This window comes from Larimichthys crocea, chromosome III, assembly GCF_000972845.2.
Source record: "Larimichthys crocea isolate SSNF chromosome III, L_crocea_2.0, whole genome shotgun sequence".
NCBI lineage: Eukaryota > Metazoa > Chordata > Actinopteri > Sciaenidae > Larimichthys > Larimichthys crocea.
In genome coordinates this window covers 36,606,038-36,628,984 of record NC_040013.1, presented here as the reverse complement: position 1 = coordinate 36,628,984, position 22,947 = coordinate 36,606,038, and the positions used below count along the sequence as shown (strand labels likewise).

At 38.9% G+C, this 22,947-nt stretch overlaps 2 protein-coding genes across 2 annotated transcripts; both read right to left on the bottom strand.

Moving 5' to 3' along the window:
• Nucleotides 1-8,102: 8,102 nt before the first annotated feature.
• Nucleotides 8,103-13,960, bottom strand: cdc45 (CDC45 cell division cycle 45 homolog (S. cerevisiae)). The gene is made up of 18 exons (XM_010734237.3): nt 13,759-13,960; nt 13,574-13,633; nt 12,411-12,503; nt 12,178-12,315; nt 11,823-11,972; nt 11,684-11,742; nt 11,544-11,592; nt 11,279-11,340; nt 11,124-11,174; nt 10,891-11,010; nt 10,632-10,763; nt 10,432-10,530; nt 10,188-10,349; nt 9,902-10,040; nt 9,726-9,809; nt 9,499-9,617; nt 8,802-8,878; nt 8,103-8,439 (listed from the first exon to the last, which is right to left on the bottom strand). The coding sequence occupies exons 1-18, from the start codon at nt 13,807-13,809 to the stop codon at nt 8,375-8,377; spliced, it is 1,710 nt and encodes a 569-aa protein (XP_010732539.3). The 5' UTR covers nt 13,810-13,960; the 3' UTR covers nt 8,103-8,374.
• Nucleotides 13,961-15,472: 1,512 nt separating this feature from the next.
• plpp5 (phospholipid phosphatase 5) lies at nt 15,473-22,725 on the bottom strand. The gene is made up of 8 exons (XM_010734236.3): nt 22,538-22,725; nt 21,566-21,700; nt 21,349-21,457; nt 20,356-20,446; nt 20,199-20,262; nt 19,978-20,102; nt 19,498-19,668; nt 15,473-18,491 (listed from the first exon to the last, which is right to left on the bottom strand). Exons 2-8 carry the CDS (start codon nt 21,634-21,636, stop codon nt 18,322-18,324), a joined length of 801 nt encoding a protein of 266 aa, XP_010732538.2. The 5' UTR covers nt 21,637-21,700; nt 22,538-22,725; the 3' UTR covers nt 15,473-18,321.
• Between the last annotated feature and the right edge of the window lie 222 nt (nt 22,726-22,947).

Genomic DNA, 22,947 nt, shown 5'->3' with positions numbered 1-22,947 from the left:
ACATCAACCCTGTTCTTTTCTCCTGTATTTTCGCAAGGTTTATGGCTTGGTGACTCACGAGTTTTTGTCATAGTGCAGTAGCACGACCAGGCTTCCTGTGCAGCGGACAGCGGAACAGGAAAAAGGAAGGAACATGGAGGGTGTGGGGTGTGGGTGGAGCGTGTGTGTGTGCATGGAGTTTGTTGAAGTGATTTAGTTAAAGCACTCTGAAAGGTAAACATACAGACACATAGAGACACGTAGATTATGCTATATACCAGCTATATAGCATCTTTTATAGATTTAAACGTCTTCAATCCCATCATGGCAATGTAGGAAATGTATGTGTACATTGCTATATGTACATACATTACACACACACACACACACACACACACACACACACACACACATTGTTGCAGGTTTAAAGTTAGCTCCAGGTTGTAAATCAAAAAGTAAGGGTCTAAGGAGAATACTGCCTTTTAATGAAAGGTTACTAATATTGATACAATTTGAGCCTAAATATTGACATAGTATTTAGCTGCTAAAAATTCAGCCACACTTTCCCCAAACTACAAAATATGTATAGTATAGTGTAGTACTGATGTGTATTTTGAGCCAACAACAGCAGCAACAGATGAAGTGTTTTCTTAACCCAGTGAAAAATGCAGAGTGCACAGTGAGAAGTCGAAACAGGAAGTCTCAACTCCTTTCATGCCTGTCTAAATGAGATCATGTTTCCGTACAGTATATCATCATGTGGAGGCCATTTTAAATAGATACATGGACAGACATGTAAAAGTATGTGTTATCTTCACGCACACACAGACACACGTAGGTAAGCTGGACCAGACAAAGTGGTGAGTGACGGCCATCCACTGAGATGAAGAGGAGGCCCGGCAGCATGAGGAATGTCTGGGTGGGATCAGGAGACATTTCTGATTTGGCATGGTTAGCAAAATGTATGTGATGTCAGTCTCCTCTAACATGGAGGGCGGCGGCAGCTCACCACACCAGTGTTTGTACACTATTCCTGCTATCAAACTCAGCACAGCTGCACAGGTGGTGTTGCTTTTAGCTGCAGCCTCTACTGGTGATTTGGAGTCTTATCTTGACAGAGGATATGGCAATCAGTGTCTGAGTAAACAAACAGCTTGTCTTCAACATGCACACAAACAAACAGGATCAGGATTTCGATGTGTACTAAGTGTATTGTTTCACCACTAATTGCATCTTGCAGGAAAACTCTTGCTTGCTATTCTCAGGACTGTTGGAGACAAAAAGTCACATTTCTAACAAAACAAACACGTGTTAGTCTCTTTTTTTCTTCACGTTTCTGGGTTCTTTTTTGTGCTTGTGCATGGGACTGCAGTGTATTTTCAAGGATGAAAGTTGTAGTGCATGTCATCCACTAAAAGGAGTCCAGCATGAGTGAGCTCCCTACCACCGAGAATAAAAGAAAAGACACCCTCATCACACTCGACTGCAGGAAGAAGCTGTTTCCGCCTGGTCTCACTCAGTGTTCTTCCCTGGCATCCCAGTGTCTGTGCAAACCTACATTCAATGTGAATGACTTGTCAGCTGGGTTTTTCCCAACTGTGGGAAACATATTTACAAATAAACATACTCTTTTTTATCCGCTCATCCAAGGGGAACCAGTGATAGTAATGAAGGCTCCATCAGTGACTGTTGGTTTATGGTCATTTAATCAATTGTTATTTTGTTTTTTAATTAGAATTTACTACTTTATTAGCTTCTCTTGAGGTCCTGAAGAGGGGCTCAATGTGAAAATCTAGTTACAAAAATTTCACTTTTTCAGCTAATTCTGTGTGTGCATATTCCTAAATGAATGTGTTTGATCAAATTGCCACAGATCAAACATGGGGTCAATATTCCAGCAGCTTGAGAATACTCAAAGATAAGGGCGCATGGGTCAATATTGGGATGTATGTTAATTTGGCCATACAATGGATAATACTCGCACAAGATTTATAATTTATTACTAAAGACTTTTTTGATACAAATGTAAAAACACATCAGGATGCTTTGATAGAAAAAACCCTCCAAAACATTTGGACTGTCAGCAGATTGAGCATAATAGTATCAGTAATAATGTATAATGATGCTGCGGCTACTCTTAACCAGGGTGTTTCGCCAGAGGACATAAACCAGCTGAGGGGATACTTAGAAACTGAATATTTAGTATTTTCTTTCTCAAGAGTTAGATGAGAAGATTGATACTACACTCATGTTTTAACAGCCAATATATCGCCAGTAGATGGTTAGCTGAGCTTAACATAAAGACTAGAAGCAGTGGGAAACAGTGAGCTTGGCTCTATCCACAGGTTAAAAAATCTACCAGCACCTCTGAAGTTTCCTAATTAACACGTTATAATTTGTTTATAATTTGTAAAAGTGTCATTATGTAAGATTGTGTGGGGCATTTTACACACATTTTATGTTTTAAACACTCTATAAACACTATACACTATTTCTATTATTATTATTTTGGCCCTTTTCAAGCTTTATTTTTGACAGAGACAACTGAAGAGTAACAGTAATGTCGGCAGAGAGAGATGGGGAACGACATGCAGCAAAGGGCCGCAGGTCAGATTTGAGCCCTGGGCCGCTGCTCAGCCTTCGTACATGGGGCACATGCTTATCGACACCTCATAAACACACTATTGATAATGGATAAACAGCCAGGGGCTAACTAGTTAACTGAAGTCGAAGCTATGCTGGGATTGGCTGGCTAGCTGTGGCTTGGCTGCACGCTGTCAGTTGCCTGATATGGTGATTTGCAAATGGCAAGCTATTTAGTATCATGAAGTAAGTATTCAGAGTTTTCACTTTTGGCCCATGCGGTTGCTTAGGGCCACACAACTGCTCGAGGGGGCCACACATTAACTTGGACTCGCTCCTCACTTTGTACGGTGTTAAGTTAACTGACTCACTCAGGGGCTCGCGTAATGACAATGAGACCCACGCAATTTTCATATACTCTCACACCCTGAAACCTTATGTGTCTGAATAAAATCATGAATGTAGCCTGATTGTTGCTCAATGCTGAAGTCTTGTATTATAACATAACTGTACGTGACAAATCTCAGGCCAAATGAAAAGAGAAGCCTCACAGCCCCTCCCTCATGAAAATATTGAATTATGTATGTTAAATTGTCATTTATTAGACATGTCCTCTGGTTAATAGCTTCATTTGGCTGCAGTTAACATGAGCACCTTTGACATAATAGTTCAGCTCAGAACTCTTTCCCTCTCTTCTATTTCTAGGCGGATTTTCTAGTTTGTTGTTTTTTGGAAAAAACGACCCTGCAGGATCCATAGTCTGAACAATCTGTTTTTTTCCTTCATTGACTTTTTACATAATGTTACTGTTGTTTTCTGTTTGCCAACCCCCAAAGAAGGTTAGCGGTGTGTGCAATTTGTTGACTGCACTAGGGTTTTTTAGGGCCACAAACAAAATCTTGCTTAGGGCCACTAAAAGCCTAGGGCTGGCCCTGGTGCCTCACACAGTGCAAGCATGAGTAACAGGATGCTGACTGCAGTTTACTTGCAGTTAACGCCCCAAAGTGTCATTATTAACAAATATTTTCTAAAGAGATATTGAAGGCTTGTCATAAGTGCTGAACTTGTGGTTTGTTTAGATTAGATTATTTTACCTCTCTAAATATCATGGTGTCATCCACCTGACAAGCTGTGGGAGCATTAATATGCAGAATAAACACTTGATATACAGTGTATATTAAATAGTTCATAGACTTGCAGTGTGTTCGATCAGTATCAAATTGCATGCAAATGTTTTTCAGGCAATACTAATCCCTTTTGCCTGAAAGCACTTTAAAACAATGGAAGAGAAGAGACCAAATCAGGGAGTAACACCCCGACTGTGAGAGGGCTCGAGGGGTTAAAGGTCACAGGGGCTAGGGATCATTAAGGGCTTCAGTTGGCTGACAGGCTGATATGAAGCTACCGGCGGCAGCAGCAGGACAGAAAATACAGGTTTGAAGTAAGGACATTTTTATTGTTTTTGACAAGTGAAATTTGTTTTATCATATACTGAACTTGTGTGTGTGTGTGTGTGTGTGAGAGCATCCTCTCACAGCACAATGGGGAGACAGGCAGCAGGCAGAAACAGTCAGCTGTAGCTCTTTGTCTAAATTAAACTAATCCTGCCTGAAATCTGAGATTGTAAGACTGAGAGGGTTAGGGTTAGTTCTAGACAGCCACATATGTCTTTATGGGAAATATTACAAGACTTTCCTTAGTGACAAAGTCAAGAAAGGACATCATTTCTGACTTTGTTTACATACAGACACACTACAGTATCTACAGTTTTTAAGCTGCTGGTGCTGCCATATAAATATTTGAGATCTCAAAGCGATGAATACATAAATTTATTTATAATTATAATATACAGTAATATATTCTGAAATGGGCCAATCTGCATAACGTGTACTATTTTTGTTGATTTAAGTAGATTTTGATGCTAACACTTTGTAACAGTAATAACCATTAGACCGTCGCTATACAACAGTTTATTACTGTTTTATTGCTACTTTTTCTTTAAGTAATAGATCTCCTCCAGCACTAGGCCAGGCCGATATGTTAGCCGATGTTACCTTTTCACGGATATTTTGGTGTTGGTATACATGTCGGTCAATTAGTAAGAATATATGACAGAAATGACAAAGATAGTACGTATTTATATTTCAAACATGTTTTCTTCATTGTTACCTCAGTTCAGTGTTTGAGCTTTGCTGTGCAGAGTTGCTCTTTTCACATCAATCTGCTAAAGGAAGAAAGTTTGTCTGCGCCCACCTCAAGTTTAACATGTGTACCTATAAACATCGTTTTGTCACATCAACATTAGTGCACATTAATGCACATACACCGATTTCCAATTAATCAAAAAAAATGTTTTCATGTAGTCCATAAAAGACTGTATCAGCTCTCCATCACAACATCATTACTCCACTTAGCAGCAATAAAAGCTGTTTGAGTGTGAGGCCTTCAAAAATGCTGCTCTATACATCGGCTGTATGATCCTGTCTTTGGGGGTATGTTTCCCTCAGTGTGTGTGTGTGTTTGGTCTGTTGCATGCCACATTCCTCAGATGCAGAGCAGTGGAAAGAGCAGTGGCCCCACTTCACCAGAGGTGCAAGAGGGGGGATGGAGAGCAAAGTGACTGACAGCTGAACAGGTGGATCTCTCGCTAAAACATCCACAGATTGACTGCTGTTACCACCTTGTCTGCTCAATGACCAGGTAAGTGTCAGGTGGTTGGATTTAACAGCTGTTTAGGATGGATTGTGTCCTTAACCATTAACAAAGAAATAAGCATCTTCATTATGCTTTCAAATCAGGATCAATGAACTAAACTAACCAAACATGGGGTTCAGTGAATTTTTGAAAACAGTGAGCTTTTGATCACATTGCATAATTTTCATCAGCATCAGGATTTTTAAATGTATATTTTTTCTAAAGTGAGACTATGTAACTTTTGAAAGAAGAAAATGAAATGAAAATTCTTAGAAATAAAACATGCTCCTGCTCAATTCAACTTGCTGCTACAGCCTCACATGGTGTGCTTTGACTAGTACCATCGTATGATGGCTACTGTTTAACTTTAGACTAACTTTAGTTAGACTTTAAAGTTTAGAATCACCTCCCAACAAAAGCTTGATTATGTACAGTGAGACAGCTGATGACTCATGACTCACAGAATATCAGCTGACATGACTATGAACTGACTAATCAGTTTAAACATGTTCAATATAGACACTGAGTAGTAGAGGAGGCCGACTTCACCATCGTGGTTTAATAATGATTTTCTAGACGAGAAAATAAATTCAAAATTGAAGCATATCATTTCTTATTAGCTATTATTAACAATTATTTTAAATGTAAATGATAGACTTGGTGTCTGAATTTTACAATGTTTATCCCCTTTGAAACCAAAACACAGGATTCCAAACATTTGAAAAGTAGTACGTGTGTATTAGGTGATCAGTTCGCTAACTCTATGACTCTGCTTTATTTAGACTATGTTTTATCATATCGTACATTTCAATGGTTTCATCACAAATGTAAAACAAACAGTAAATACATCATGCCATATTGTGCAATTGATTTGCCACCTGTGGCCACTGTTTCACAAAAGCTACATTTGATGAATTTTCCTTCATGTTGGTTTGAAAACTGAGAATTCATCCAACTATCAAAAAATGTCTATTTAATGGACCTTGTAATGACATGCTGCTGCTTCCAAGAGTAAACTTTGAATCCCAGGTTTTTTCAACCATCAAAAACCTGTTAAAAACTCACCGGATGCAAAAAATGAGTAGCCAAAAAGAGATGGAGATAAAAAAAACAGACGCAGCCGGACATCAGTTTGATAATTATGTCTCCAACAGTATCTCCACCATGTTAATGATATAATTGTGTCCTCTATAAGCTTTCTGTATTTCTGCTGACTGCTTCCTCAGGGCGGCATTACTGTTCCTGGATAACATCAATCTGACTGTAAACAATGTGTCATTATGGATGCAAGTTGCTCTCAAATAGTCGACCCAGGGGAAGCAGTGAGACTTATTCATGCACAGTTAAGTGATGAACCAGTAACAATAAGAACATTTATGTCAACATTCCTTGCTGTAGCTCGATACAGATCATGCTACATTTCAGTCCCACTGCTGCCAGTCAGTCCGGACTCGACTGTGCAAACCACCCAAACACCCTTCCCCTCTAAAGGTCATGATCTCATCCTGATCTGAGAGCGATAAGGATCTAAATTACCCCATAGAGAGCAGCTCAGGCCCCACATTTCCCTCACTGGGCCGGCAACAAATCACCACCAGGAGGGCTGGCCTAGATTCTCCAATGAGGGCCAAGGTCACAGCCCTCACCTCTGCCCCTTAAGAGCCGGAGAAGATGTTAAACTCATTAAACCTCAAATGTGTTTGCAAGGAATACAGCAAGATTTCTTTTACAAGTTGTGCGTCAGCAAAACAAAAGGCTGGATTCAGATGAAGAGACTGTGACTGCCAACAGCTGTAGCTCTGCCAGATCTTTGTTTTATGACATGAAAGTTCAACCTTCTTATGATAAATCGATTAAGGTCCCTGTTATCTTTTTGCACACATTCAACAAAGACGACTCATCATGTGTCACGGGGACCATCTTTTACAACACAAGATTCAAATATTCCGTAGTTTAGTTTTTCCATGTGGAATACTTCCGTCTGTAGGCCTGCTGTGGAAATTAAGCAAGTTGAAGGGAGGTGGAGGGTTATTAAATAGTTGAATTGCTCACCACCTGTCATGAGAGCTGCCAACAGGTGTTTCTACAATTTGTTTTTTTAAGTAAAGAGTTTCAGTGCAATTTAAATTTATTTTTCTATTAGTACAGTTCCTAACGGAGTAAACTTAAAAGTGACCGCTCTGAGAGGGATGCACTGACGTGCCATATCAGATCAGTGTCAATATTGACCTTATTGAACAAATCAGGTATCAGTCAGTATCATGTCTTTTTTCCCAGACTCAGTGTCACCTTACTTAAATTACTGAGGTATACAGAAAATACATAAGGAGTACATATACAATGGATCAAATCGGATCTGAGTTGAGGTACTGAAATCGGGATTAGGACACACTTTGATGCAACCATATCTCTACATTTGTAGAAGTAAGCTTCAGTATGTTTTCTTTTCATATTTCCTGTTTTACATCAGGCCATCTTCTCCCAACCGTCAGCAGATATTAGAGCACAGTTCCTTGTAACAGCTGCGTTCGCTTTAAGTTTTTAGAAAAACACATTTTTTAATTCAGGCGACTGAATAATGTGTGATTTAAAGCTTTTGAAATTGGCACCAGCAAGCTCCTTTCCTGCTAAGGGAAGAGAAACAGTTGATCCATGTGGAACACAGGCCTCATTTAGAGGCAGCATCAGCACCCAGCAACACCTTTTATGTTACAATATAAATCTAAAAAGTAAAAAAGTAGAGCTGTATCTATATAAGACTAAAGAAGTAGTTTCCTATATTTCACAACACTCATGTCTAAAAAAACTCACTCTTGATACTGTTTATCAACACAGACAAGCACTACTATGATTACTATGATTTATTAAACATGTTTAAAATGTGATGAATCACTCACATACAGAGACAGGAGTAAAAGACAAAAGTTACAAGAATTTAAAAGCAAAAATAAGACTCCAAACATTTACAAAAAGACTGTACAATATACACATAAAACTGATAAATACATGGATAAAGTTCTTGTACTGGTGACACTGTACATGTCTGATGGTAATTAATTAGTCAGACATGAAGCGATGAACAGCAGCACTGACACCGAGAACTGAATCGGAAAACTTCTCATGACAGGAGGGTGATGAGTGCGTCTAGAAACTTGCTCCTGTCCTCTGTCTTCAGCTCAATTACTGCAAAAAAACACAAATAAGAATTAATGAATGTACAAATTTCTATTTTGGAACAAATCAAATAAGATGCATCCGAGCCGCAGGACTGGAGGCGGTTTAGGAAAAATGTTTCAGACAAGAAAGTGTATAAATACTCGACAAATCTTCAAAATTCTACGTAAACATGACTTGTGAAATTACACTGCACAAAGTGATAAAAACTAGCTCACATGTGCAGTGTGCTCAACTGTCTGACTCCTTTGTCTTGATAACTGAAGCTTTGCTAGAAATGAAGGGGCTGCCACCTTGTGGCCAATAAAGGGATGGCAACACTCGGTACAAAACATTTGAGGACAAGACAATAAAAAGACGATATCACTTACTGGAAGTATCAAAGTTGTCGTGAAGAGTTCTGGAGCTGGTGCTCTCTGCTGCCTTCTCAAATGCTCGACCAAAGAAACTTATAGAGCACAGAGAGAAGGACAGTTGAGGAAACAAGGTCGAATATATTACAAAATATACACTACAGCTGCCAATCAAACTACTTTGATTCAACTCATTGTTGCAGACATCCAACTGAAACTATGAATGGTGTCTCCAATGCAAACACTTTTCTCTGTTAAATATCTTTGGACAGAAAAAATAAGCATCTAAAGACAAAGTCACAGTGAACAGATGCCATCACTCCTTCATACAAACACGACTGGCAAACAAGACAAATGTTTTTGTCTTGCAAATACTAAAGTCTAGGGTTAAAGGAAGGCAAATGTTCCTGAATGAAGGGGATTTAAATGTTTTGAGTATTGCGATGTTGAGACACAGAATAAAAGTTTTCTCTCAAAGCATCACCACGTGGCTCTCCAGAGCAGATAGCAAAAACTACACCAGATACAGAATATTTGACCATATAGACCAGATATCCATGCTCTAAAGTTACATTTTGCACATAAATATAGTGATTAAAACTTTATATTAAAACAAGACATTTTACTTTCAAGTAGTATTATTTATCAAGTACATTTTAGCTTGGCTCTTTTTGGTAGTAAGCTGAATATTTAAAAAACAAAAGTGAGGTCTTACTTCTTCTTGTCTGATGTTTCAGACTCAGGCGGGATTCCCAAAACGATGACAGTTCCCTTCTCTACGTCCTTGGGAGCAGCGATGATGAGGGGAAGCAGTTTGCAGCGCTTATTCCTCGTCTGACAAAAAAAACGATGCAAAGAAACACACCAGCAGTGAAATAGTGACACAAAGAACAGTGTTTTCATTGCAAGTAAAAGCTTCTTCTTTCACAATCAGATACTTACAGAATGTACGAAAGCCTTCAGAAGGTACTTGCAGAGCAGAGTCAGGGACATGGGCTTAGAAAAGAGCTTCACGTCAGGTGTTCCCTACACATGAAAGGAGGGGAAATATTGAGCTGAGCAGGATATACTGTTAAGAAGCAGCCACACACATGTGCAGGTCATACAGTCACTTGTACCTCCATGAGGTAGCAGTAGAGGAAGGGTCCCTGGGAGAGGATGAGGTTGGTACAGATGCAGCTAGCTACAGTCTGCTGGACAGCCATAAGCTTCTTCTTAGCCAGGTCAATGCCTGAATGGAGACGATCAAGGTTACTCCTGCACAGAAAAAGAAGCCAACAGAAAGTAAACATGATAAACATTTTTTGCAATCTGATCAGAAACAGACATTTTATAGCTTTAAACCAGAAGTCATCATTTGAGAAAAATCAGTGAACTAACTAACATTAAGCTTCTGATACACACCTGGACAGAGAGTCCAGAGCTTTGATGAAGTTGTCACCGTCGCTCTCATCTTTCTCAGTGCTCTCCAGCAAGGCAGCAGTAGCGTGCACCATGTCGCTGGCCAGGAAGCGGTTCTTAAAGCCAAAGTGAACGCCAAACGTCTGGATGCGGATGTCCTTCATGCTGATACACGGAGGAGGGTGAAATCATTTCATGCTTTCTGTCAATGCATGAGTAAATGTGTCGAACATTTTCTTCATTATACCCGTATTTGTTGGACGACTCCTCAATGACCTCCCTTAGGTTCTCTTTGACAGTCATGTCCATGGAGTTGAATTTCTGCCTCACTTGCCTCAGAGGTAGCCTGTTAAATGAAATTAAGCAAGTAAGTAATTATATTTAATACAATTAGTACATCTATTGATAAACATTTCATTGATAACAGACTCATTTCTAGCCACTCACCCCATGTCAGCCAAGAACTCCTGGAGTTTCTTTTGGCCATTTAACGTCCAAAGCTTGAAGTTGCACGATGTGTAACAGGAATTACAGATGCTCTCATACAGGGACCAGTGCTGGTAGAGGGTTAAACGAAGACTGAAGCAGAGGGTTAAAGAAAACTCAAAAGCAAAAAAAAGGAGCTACAGAGTTTGTATGAATGATTCCTGCCACCATGACACATAAATATCCCCCAATGCCAACATATCAGACAAGTTAAGGATACTCGTATTCAAAGGTGATCCTCATACAGTCGATGGAGAGGGAATTCTCCTCATCCTCGTTTCGGTGGTTATGCCGGGAAACATGACGTTGCATTGTGGCAATGTCAGTTACATACTTCATACTAAAAAGGACGAGAATAATTCAGTGTGTGGTTAAATAACTTGATGCAGTAAATACAAGTTGCAAACAATAATGAACAAAAAAAAAAAGAAAAAAAAAGAAACACTTTCTTACTGTGTGATTTTATCATGAACCCACTGGTCTGTCAGCCCAATGATTGCCCACCTGCAAAGAAAAGAAACTCATCTACATCTGAAACTCTGTATAGTGCACTGCGCCTCTCTACAATGTTTATGTCGTTAAAAATGACATTTTATTAGAGAGCTTACCAGAGCATGTCCTTTGTGTCTTTAGTCAACACCCACGCCAGCTCAAAAAACATCGCCGCAGCCTGACAGACACATGAAAACATTTGTATTCAGGAATAATAACAGAGTAAGTGAAATGAAAGTCAACATACAGCTACGCATTGTGAGCTATCATGTGTGTATGTAGATATAAAATATTCTTTGAAAATTTAAGACAAATCAACAAATTTATTTTCTAAACGCTCATCTAAGGTTTCCAGAACTCAAAGTTGAAGTGTCTACTCACAGATGTCCCGTGATATTCATACTGCTCATAGTCGAACAAAATTTCCCTCCTGAGAAAACAACATTAGTATTAGTGTCAAATAATGTCTACATATGACAAGCAATGTCTTTACACCTTCTTAAAAACACCATGATAAACACCTTCGTGCCTCCCACTCCCTCTTCGCTCGTTGTCTTTCGATTCTCCTCTCAACTGCCCCCTGCAACGACATCACACACAGTCATTAGAGTCAACACTGTCTTCATTCATGTCAGTGGTATATTGTCATCCTGTACATACTTCATCAAATCTCCTGCGTTTCCCGGACGGCTCAGAGCCTTCATCACTCTCATTCCCGGAGTCACCTCCTTCCTCATCATCTTCATCTCGAAAAATATCGTCATACGAGGGCACACCAAGGTCGTCATCCTGTTTGATGAGCAGCTTTATCTGCGGACGAGATGTTAGCGTTTACACAATGTTAATGTCTCTATGAGATGTGCTTTATTACTTTGGTGTCACTTGCAAACTTCAGGAGATAAACAGGAGAATTTCGTCAAGCAATGCGCACTCAAAATTAACTATTTAATGTGTGGTCCATTTTTTCTTCCTTCATAAATCAATCATTTGAGCTGAATTGATCATTATCCATCACCTGGGTGTCATTGTAGACATTGACCACATCTACAGGCCGGTGAGTGTCACAGATGAAGAAAATGGCGTCATCATCTGGCTGCAGCATCTCAAGAAGATCAACATTTGCCCCGCAGTTGATGAGAACAAAGTACCGGAACTACAACAAACCAAAATAATACATTTAGGTTAAAGTTAACAACTCTTTCTTGTGTCATTTACTCATGTGTAAGCTTAGGTCGGACTTAATCATACCTGCTCTTTGTGTTCAAGGAAGGCAGTGCCAAGGTCCTGCCAGCCTGTCACTGGCACAAGTGTGTACTGGACCTGGTCACAGTGGAACAGCGCCTTGTAAAGAGACAAAAATATTCATCATTAGCCTCTCACTGACAAAAAAGGATGCAGAAACACTGAAAACAAAGCCTGTAGGAAACTTTATAGACAAATCCAAAAAGGTATAAAGACAAACATTTTTAAAATGAGCATTTCATTTTATATCTGAAAGGTGCATCTTTATTCTTTATTTGGATCCCCATTAACTTCCACAAAAATGGTCACTAGTCCTGCTCCTACACGAAAACACACAATATTAATAAAGACAAGAAGACATTGCAGCATAAGCCAAATATAAATAAATGAACAGACTCTCACATGAAGTAACAATACAGAAAGAAAATTAAAGCATCACCAACCAAATAAAAATGAGAAATGTGCAGTGAAAACAAAACAGGCCTAACATCTATTTGAGATTAATACATATTTGTTTTAGTGACGTTTTGAAAGAAAATGTGTGTTTGAGCTGTCTGATTATGGTGTGGAGCATATTCAAGGCAGAAGAAGCTCTTTAAATAACAAATCTCATAACACAATTTGTTTATGGACTTCAACAGCATTTACTACATAGCTGATTTATTGATCCCAAGGGAAATTCAAACATCCAGTAGTAGCATGAGACACAAACACACAGTAAGCTGCATGAAGACAGTGTCGACTCTAATGACTGTGTATTATACTTATAATTCTGTTTATACTGTGCCATATTGCCACACGGATGTCTTTTAGCTTGTATATATTTATATATTTTTTACATCACAACTTTTTTATACATTATATATTTCATGTTTATGCTGTTTGCACCGGGATAAGAAGGAAACGCAATTTCAATTCCCTGTCATATGTCCTGTACATATGAAAATGAATATAGACTACAGTAAACATACGTCAAAGTTAATCTATGACATGACTCTGCATTTAAATTAAACCTTTTACATCACAGCAGTACAGCTGGGAGCATTAAATGACTCTGCTCTCACGGGATCAGGCTGATGACAAAGGTCAGTGAGCACAGACTCGCTGTGAGTGTGCGCAGAGCTGCAGGAGCTAATGTTTGCTCACAGGATGTTTGCTGGTTGTCTTACCTGCAGGATCTTACAGGCGCAGAGAGCGTCGATGTCTGCTGCCACCAGGAGGGCGACTCTCTGAAGGCAAACACAGGTCGTGTTTAGTCAAGTATACCAAGTTAAATGAATGAACAGAGGCTCAGGGTGAGAGGGTCTACCCGCTAAGTAACGCTAGCAGACAGCCTTGGTTCACGTTAGCTCACCTGGTTGGCAACGACTTCATAAAACTCCTTCCGTATGTCCGCGATGAACATTTTCAACAATGTCTGTTTATAAAAAGCTTAAAGATAAAATGCCGCTAAGTGAACAGCGGGTTACTTTGCGCTGCTGTCAGACACGGAGCGTCTTTCTGCGGCCGTACGCTGTTCCTTGTTGGAAATGTGGCGCCAAATATCTGCGTCACACCCAACCAATCAGCGGGAGGGAAATAACGTACGTCAGACGCACGAGGCCACGCCCACCACGTTGAGAAAACAAAGCTGTCTTCAAACAAAGAGAAAACAGGCAGAAGTTCACGCTGAATACTGCTTAATTATGTTTTATCAAACACATACTGTGTGAACTTTGGTACAGAAGCTGTGTTTACTTGAGTACTGTAGTTTAGTACAAGTTTGAGGTACTTCTTTATACCTCTAATATAGCATTACAGTGATGTACTTTAATGCATCACTAATCATGATTTAGTGACATGGTGCATTCTTCACATTGAGTGCCTTTACTTTTGGTACTTCAGTTGTATTTTGATGCTCAACTCAACCCAGTTTATTCAGGATTAGGTTGATTTTGTTTGATTCAGTGAAGGAGATAAACTACAAGATTATTTTGATCTGAGGTTTGACAAATGTAAGCTAGTAAAGAACTTTTCAGTACCAACCCCACGGTATACTTTAATGCTAATATTTTTATACTTTTACTTAAGTAAGATTTTGAATGGCTGTCTTTTACACGTAACTTTTATTCAAGTAAAATATCTAAATGCATCTTTCACCACTGCTTAATTCTGATTAAATTGGGAGGTCTGAAGAAACATCACTGTAGTTCAGTGCTAAGGGCATGAGTCAGTACTTAAACTATTACTTAGGGAGATCACATTTATAGAAAATACAGTTAAATAATTAAACGATAAATATATTTCTTAAAACCTAACCCTAACCTAACAACCACAACCCTAACCGTGATGTTCCTTAACCCAGTTTAATTTAGGTTAGGTTGATTGTTTCAGTGAAGTTTTGCGTAAAGAGATAAGGTACAAAATTATTTTAATCTGAGATTTGACATGTTCAAATGTAAACTAGGAAAGGAGTTTCTAGTATCAAACAGTAAGATCATCTAAAAATATGAAAATGAAGGGACTGCAGCTTTAAAAAGTAAAATAAATTTGAAATACATCTGTAATAAACTAATCTTGCCTTCCTTTACTCAACATTTCATATTGTCTAAACAATATGTAATCATCACACATACTCAAAACCATGATGACTCAAGAGAAAACAAGCAAAGGACAGCGTGTATTGCAAGATTATTTAGAAACATCATTTAGTGTCACCAAAAGATTCATTAAAAGCATCACAACATGTACAATCAGGGTACTGTATCAGCATGAACGGCTACTATGTGCTCCTACAAGCCAAGGCAAATTATGACGAGCATGACATAAAAAAAGCAAACAGGCAAGTTTCAGTATAATCCCTCAAGGAGATCAGACATGATCATCATCAACCTGATACAGTATACCGGTACATGTACTGAAAATCACATAAATGAATAGAAATGGTTGGAAATGCAGGGTCCGGAAAGAACATAATGGAGAAAATATATGTATGAAACATGCACAAATTTATCAAAAGGCAGCAATCTAATAAATGTTTATGCACAAATTTATCAAAAGGCAGCAATCTAATAAATGTTTTTTTTTTAAACCCACGTGCCCACAAAGTGAGACCTATTTTCATGAAATAACATTATTACATTTAAGGTAAACAAACAAATATTCAAAATTCAAGTAAACTCCTACATGCCCCAAAATTAAATACACTTAGACCTGTACATCATCACATAAATACCTGTAAGATTGAGTAAATTAAGATATCATTTGTCTCAAAATGTTTAAAATAGCAAACTTTCTCCTTTTTGCTACTCATGTAGTTGTAAATTTTACACCCAGAAATCCACACATTTGACTCCATCGGCAACAGAATTCATGGAACATTTTTTTTCTGAGGTAAAGAAAGGCAGCATGCCACATTTAAATATCATGTACTATCTTCCCAACTGATCCTATACACTGTAAAGTGAATAAAAAAAACCAAAACATAAAGAGAACAAAGTTGTGTCTACAACATGACAGAGAGTGTACACTGTACATGCAGTATATACTTCATTCATTAACTAAGGGTAATAAAGTAATGTAGCAAACAAAGGCACAAATTCATCTGTTTTTTTCTGCCAAGTTTGGTCTAAAACCACTGTGATCAAGCTGCTTTAAGCTTGATTCACAGCGATGAGCAAAAGTGCTTTGACCCTGCAAAACTTTGGCTGGTTTCACATGAAACATAAACATAAGAGGTTTCAGTCTGTAAAAACAGTCATATCTTTGTTAAAGTTGACATGTTTTTTTTTTCAAAGTTAAAAACCAAGCAACCAACCAACCAAACATTAATGGAAAGATAAAACAGAGTGAAATTGAAACCCAAAGTTCACAATCATAAATGAAAGTTGATGAGAACTACCAGAAAAACTGACAAAAAAAAAAAAAATCCCACCAAACTTTACGTGCTGATAAAACTATTAACAGGATAGAAAACCTGACCAGCAGGAGCACTGGGAGGCTAGCACCATTACCTGGAGAGGTTACAGTGATCTCACTCAGGTTCATCAGAAAGATCTGGTTCTACCGTCACTCCAACAACCAACCCCTGTGCACCACATCTCTCCACCTCTGCTGAACATTCACACTTTAGACGGGTTGGCGGAGGAGCCGTGAGACTGTGCAGTAATGAGAACCCGAACTACAATAAGCCTGAGACCACTGACATAGGAAAACATTTATCTCATAGTTCTTTTACTCTCATATTAACTTGTGGTAATATTAACACATGTGCTGTTGAGACTTGATTATCATTTGTGTTTGTCACAAAGAAACTACAGTTACATCTGCGAGAAGAGATGAGAGGAAATGCTACATCAGGGCGCTAAACTCAGGACCCGATTAATCAAGAATATCTGTGAATGGAAACATTAAAAATATAATAGAGGAAGACAAAGAGATTTAAAGCATTCAGGACAAAGGCAGCAGAGCAGAACGGTGGAGATCAAAGAAATAAAAAGTGGTTTTGAATAACCTGTTTTACACATAAAGGCAACCAAAGAGACACTTTCAGATAGGAGCCGTACAATGTACTTTTCTTTAGCTTTGCTTTCTTGTTATTGTCAACAAATGCAATAAAAAGACCAGAATCAACAATGAATCGATTCTACCAATAGATATTGTCCTTGGGTATCCTTTTCCTCTGTGCCACTGTTCTCCCAAAACAAATTTTGTTTAAATGTTGTGCCTTTAGTAGGACTGAATGGGCTAGGGGCCACAGACAGGTTTGGCCTTTTCATAGAATTTATTGACAATAAAAAATGTAGAACCTTATAATATTATAATGTCTTATTCTGCTTGTATGAGACAAAACACATTCATTCCTGTGAGATAATTTTGTCTAAACAGATTTTTAATTAGATCATTTATATTAATTATAGAGTTGGTAATATGCATCGACAGAGGATTATTTATCCATATCGTCCACCCCTATGTTTAGATATGAACGGCCCACATAAACACCTCTTATTTCAAATACTATATGGTGCAGATAACCTGTGCAGAACCTTATCTCTATCTTCTTTAGTGACTGGAGCATACTAAATATAAACATTCAGGCACATGATATCAAGTGCTCATGTATGGTGGGTGCTAGGATGTTCTTCTTGATCTGGCCGTCTTTGTTGTTTTGTATTTAGGTGATTTTTTATTTTTTTCAATTTACCGTGTTAAAAAATCTGCAAATCAACCACCTTGTAAATGTTTGATATCATTATTGATAAATGACATCAAGGACTAATCAATTATCAAAAGTACTGTCGATTAACTAACTGATTTATTGCCAAATCATTGTTGAGCCAAAAGGTCAGGGATGAACATCCATGCTCAAACATACAATACTTCTCGAAACGTTTATAAAACAGTCAGAAAAAAGTGACCCGACATGAAGAACTGATCCACAGCAGCTGAGCCAGTGGTTGACAGGCAGTGGACCATTAGTGCAGTGCTTATATATGTGACCTGCTCAGCTGTTGTACTTAAAGTCATGTGATCTATAGGCACAATACACAGGGTATGTAGGGCTGGGCTATATGGATGGATTCTAATGAATTCATCGGGCCCTCAAATATTGTTAAATGCCATATATACTAATGTCTGTAAGTTGTTTATGTAGCGGAAGTCCACCATGTTAGACTGTTAAACTGGAGTTGTTATTTACCACAACTCTCAAGTGTTTAAGGAACTATTCAGAAGAAATTTGACATTTTGGTTGAAGAAATCAGCCATGTGTGATGTATCACCCTACAAAAAGAAAATTGCCATAATACAGTTTAAATGATAAACAATAACTATTAATGTTCTGCCCAGCCCTAAGGGTGCAAAAACCAGAATGAGAAGGAATGCCGTGTAACCCAGAATAAATGACACCAGTAAAGAGTATGATCTAGTTACAGCTGCTCTACAGGGGCAGGATGTAGTTGGAGTTGGCCAGTTTGCGCTCCTGTGCGGCGGAAACAGTCTCTCTGTGACGCAGAGGTCTGTGGCAGTCAAGGTCTTGAAGTGGAGGGTAGTGCTGTCTGTAACAGAGCCAGGCGAAGGCGAGACCCAGCAGAGAACCCACTAATACATCTACATGAAGGAGAGAGAAGATAACACACACAAACACATGGACACAGACACATATACATTTATGAGGAGTTTGATTCCACAGCTTAACATGAATACTTTCTCATATCTTCTGGCTTATGTGCAAAGATTAAAATATTTTGGGAGAATATCATCCCTAAGAGACATTTATCATAGTAATATTAGTGTGGCTTTGGAACACCAGAGCCTGAGATATAAACATTTATTGAACATGAACGCATTAAAAACATTACAAATTCATCTACAGATAAATGCCAAAATGCCTCTGATTGCCTCTCAGATATCGCCACATGGATGAAGGCACATCATCTCCAGCTGAACCTCTCAAAAACTGAACTGCTGGTGCTCCCAGCCAAACCTACTATACACCACGACATCAACGACTCCGGTACTGCACCTACTGTACCTACCTGAACGCCCCAGTACAGGCATATGTTACCTCGCGACCGCTGCCGACCGATGACTAAATGTCTAAATGTAAATGTAAATGCCAATACATGCAGAGCTCAGTGTGTGGGAGAGTGTGCCTGAACTACCATAAATCTCCATAAACCTAAGAATAATGTCGACATGAAGACGGTTAAGAAATATAAAGCATAAAAACCCTAGATGGATCTAATGCTTTGTTGCCTTTCCAGCACTGAGAGTGGTTATTTTATTACTTCCTGGTTATGTTAATGTTTTACAGACCTCTGGTTTAAGAAGTGGCCACACATTTGACAGAAAGTGAAACAGAAACAGAAGTGAATTTCATCTGTATAAAGTCATTTTTCTTCAAAGTGATCCTAGTATTCCTGGACATCATCTTTCTTTAGCAGTGACAAAAACATGTCCACAAAATGGTGACAAAGGCTTAGGGTTGTTGTAAGGGAATAACTCTTTAATGTTCCTAAAATCGACAGGGAAAACCTTAAAACGCCACCACAGCTCCCACATCGACTGAAAACAGGCATTGTTAAGATGATGTCAGACTGAATAATAAACTGACCTTGCCAGTGGTGTTTGTAGTCACAGGTTCGGGAGAGGGCAATCGCTGTTGCGATGAGTAAAGGTGTGAGGAAAGCGCACAGCCGCCACGCTCTGCCTTGGCCCACTGTATTGAAGCAACGTAGCTTTCCTCCGACGTACAGCGCTGTGAAACCCAAACCTGCAAAGGCAACTGCGACCAAAAAGAAACAATTGAAAGGATGATCAGAGGCAGAGAAAGTTTTCTAAAGAAACAGAAAAAACAACAAAAAGAGAAAGGGCAAGGATTACACATGGAGAGATGTGTTTTTTAGAGAAACGTGGGAGACTTTTGCTTATACAACAAAATAGGAGCCTGAAGGCTAAAATATACTTTCATACATCTATTTTCAGATATTTCATGGCCTCCTGCCCCACTTTGTGTGTTTGTTGTTTTTCCTTGTTGCCTGCTAAAGAAAATGTACCAGCTACTGAGGCATAATCGACCATAAAAGACCCTTACAGGAGGAGTGTCCGCTGGGAAAGCTCTTCCTGCCCTCCATGACAATATCTGGGTCACCGCTGCAGCGCAACTCCAGGTTCATCTGACCATCTGGAAAACAGCGATAGAAGAAGTCTGGCCGTGGCCTGAGGCAGGGACAAACACACAGAGAACAGATTATGCTTTTATCAACCGTAACACTGGGTAACATTATTATCTGTTATGTTATGAACCATGTTTACCTTCCAACGACAAGTTTGATGACGTTGGTGAAAACTCCATTCAGCACAAGAGTCAAAGTCACAGCTGGATGACAAAGAAAACCAACAACAGACAAGTGAGCTAAGAAAACTGGCTGGCTTAATAGGAAAAACAAATATCTGTGTTCAGCTTTCTTACCCAGAGTGGCCTCTTTAAGGTCTCCTCGCTCTGACTTCTTCAGAAAGGCGAAAACCAGGATTACAATCAGCGGGGTGAAAACCGCCACACTCTGATGCAGACAAATAAAAAGCACATCAGTATACAGTATGAGAACTTTAATCCACATAAAGCTAAATTAATGTCAGTCTGTGAGCATGTGTCTGCATGCTTTTCTTTGACTGTTTCTTCGTGTTTCCACTGAATGGGACTGTGCCAGTCTTTGTCTATGTTTCAGACTGGTGGTGTTTTTATTACAGGTTTTGGAGAGCACACACTACAGGATGAAAATCAACGTACAGAGACTTGATTAGGGTCAGATCTACGGTAAACATTTATGTGCACCATTTCTGCCAAAGTTATGTTATTTTTTGTATTGAAAAAATAACAAACATGATATTCACTGTTGTAGATGAACTCAACAGTCAAGTGATTTTTTGAATTGTTATAAGATGTAAGATGAAATTCAATTTGAAAGCAAAGAAAGCAGTGATTGTGTGGAAGGTAGGGATTCATCTAAAAACGTATTATATGCTTTGTAAACTGATTAATGTGCTAAAAAGAAATACTGGTATGGTCCTTTAAACACAATAGGAGGAGAGGGTGGTGTCATATCTAGGCAACCTGAGAAGGGAAAATGTTGAATGTGAAGGTCGATATCTGGTTAAAATTCTGTTAGCAGCAATGAAGAGAGACCCTCCTGCCCTGTGACACTTGCTGGAAATATATAATATGGAAAGACTCACTAATGTATTAAGAATTAAACAATCTGAATTGATAAATGTGGCAAATGGACTTCTTAGAGAGACACAGGTGGAGGCCTGAATAGAGACGGGACATCTTGAATTGCTTGAGTTGGACAAGTTTTGTTGGGTAAAACATAAAACACAGTAATTAGTGAGTTGCAAGGTGAAAGGGATAAACTGGACTATTATGTCCCATTTGAACTGAGAGACATGCAGACATATTACTTACAAACATGAGAGACGTGGGCACGTGGTCATTCTCCACACGATGGAATTTATACAACCACATCTCCTCTGGCTGGATCTCACGGTAGAAAGGAGGAAGCTGCTCCGTCACACTACACAAACACAAGTTTCTATTTGTGCGTTCATTCAACAACGCCTACTATTTAAATAACGGCTCCATAAAGCCCTGATGCAAATGATGCATAGGTGGATATACTTACAGGAACACAACCAACAGAGCCATCCGGATGGAAACCTCCGACAGGAAACCACGAAGCAGCCTCCTCTTCATTTTGTTTTTTGGTGTGGTCTTCAATCAACAGCAAACATCATCACTCCATTTAACTTAAGTGGGACTAGAAAAAAAGTAATATCTAATGAGATATGAGCAACTGTGGGCATGAAAGTGAAAATGTAATTACTGTATTTCATGTGGACACATCCAGCAAATAGTACAAATATCTGCTTTCTTTAATCTTGATGGATCATCTGAGGAAAACAAAAAGTCTTTGCTTCGTCTGGGCACTTTTATAAGGATCCTTTAAGGAATTAAAGAAACTGTGATCAAGATACGTTATTAGTTGATATACTTCAAGTTCGCTCTTGTATTTGAAAATGTGGACAGGGGAAATTATCCTTGTGGTTTCAAGAAACATATCAGTGCATCTCTGGATTTTAAACCACAGTCCCCCCAAAACAAAAACAATTTGTCAACAATGAGCTTTCCCACATCAGCAGAGCTGACTAACCCCTGACCTCAAGTGTTTACATGTCTCTGAAAATAAAGAACTAACTACACAAAACCTTACAAATGAGGACAATGTTCTCCTTCCTGCAATATATTCCCAACACTTTCACTCTGAGTGTATATCTGGTGAAACATTAGTAAAGAGAAAACAGATTTGAGCTCCTTCCTTGTTCAAACTTACCTGGTGTAGAGGCCAACATGCTGCACCTGTGCCTATCTACAAGCTGATATGTGACACTATGAAAACAGTAAGTCTGTTTATAATACACATAATAAACCCACAATGCTCCACCCTCTAAATACACAATACAAAGCAAACAAGCTGACATTTAGTCTCTGATTTGCACAAACAAGGTGTTAGCAGACTAGGCTAAGCTAACTAGCAACATCTGTCAAATCAGACATCTGGCTCGTTTCCGCTTGTCAAACAGGAGATCCCGCTCACCTCGGACAGCTCGCTCGCTTTTATCTCTCTGTCCTCATATCAACATGCGCTGTTAACATGCACCGGGCCTCGACATGCTCTGTTTGTGCCGGCGGTGAGAGTCGAGCATTTGAGGACTAAAGAGAGAGAAAACAGGGATGCCTCAGAGGAGAAGAGCGCCTCGTGAAGCTACCTGTCACATCACACCTGCTTCCTGTGTGCTGCTTTCAAAATAAAAGCCGGGATTTAAACGTAGAAATCGATCTGAAGTGAAGGTCCACTTCCTCACTCGATCTGCGGTGTAAGTGCACACTGCAGATGAAAATGGAAAATGAGATAATATTATATTTTATCTGTAAATATAATACACACAATACATCTTAAATCCAACACACCAATATAAAGCAACACTAATATCATGTAATTATGAA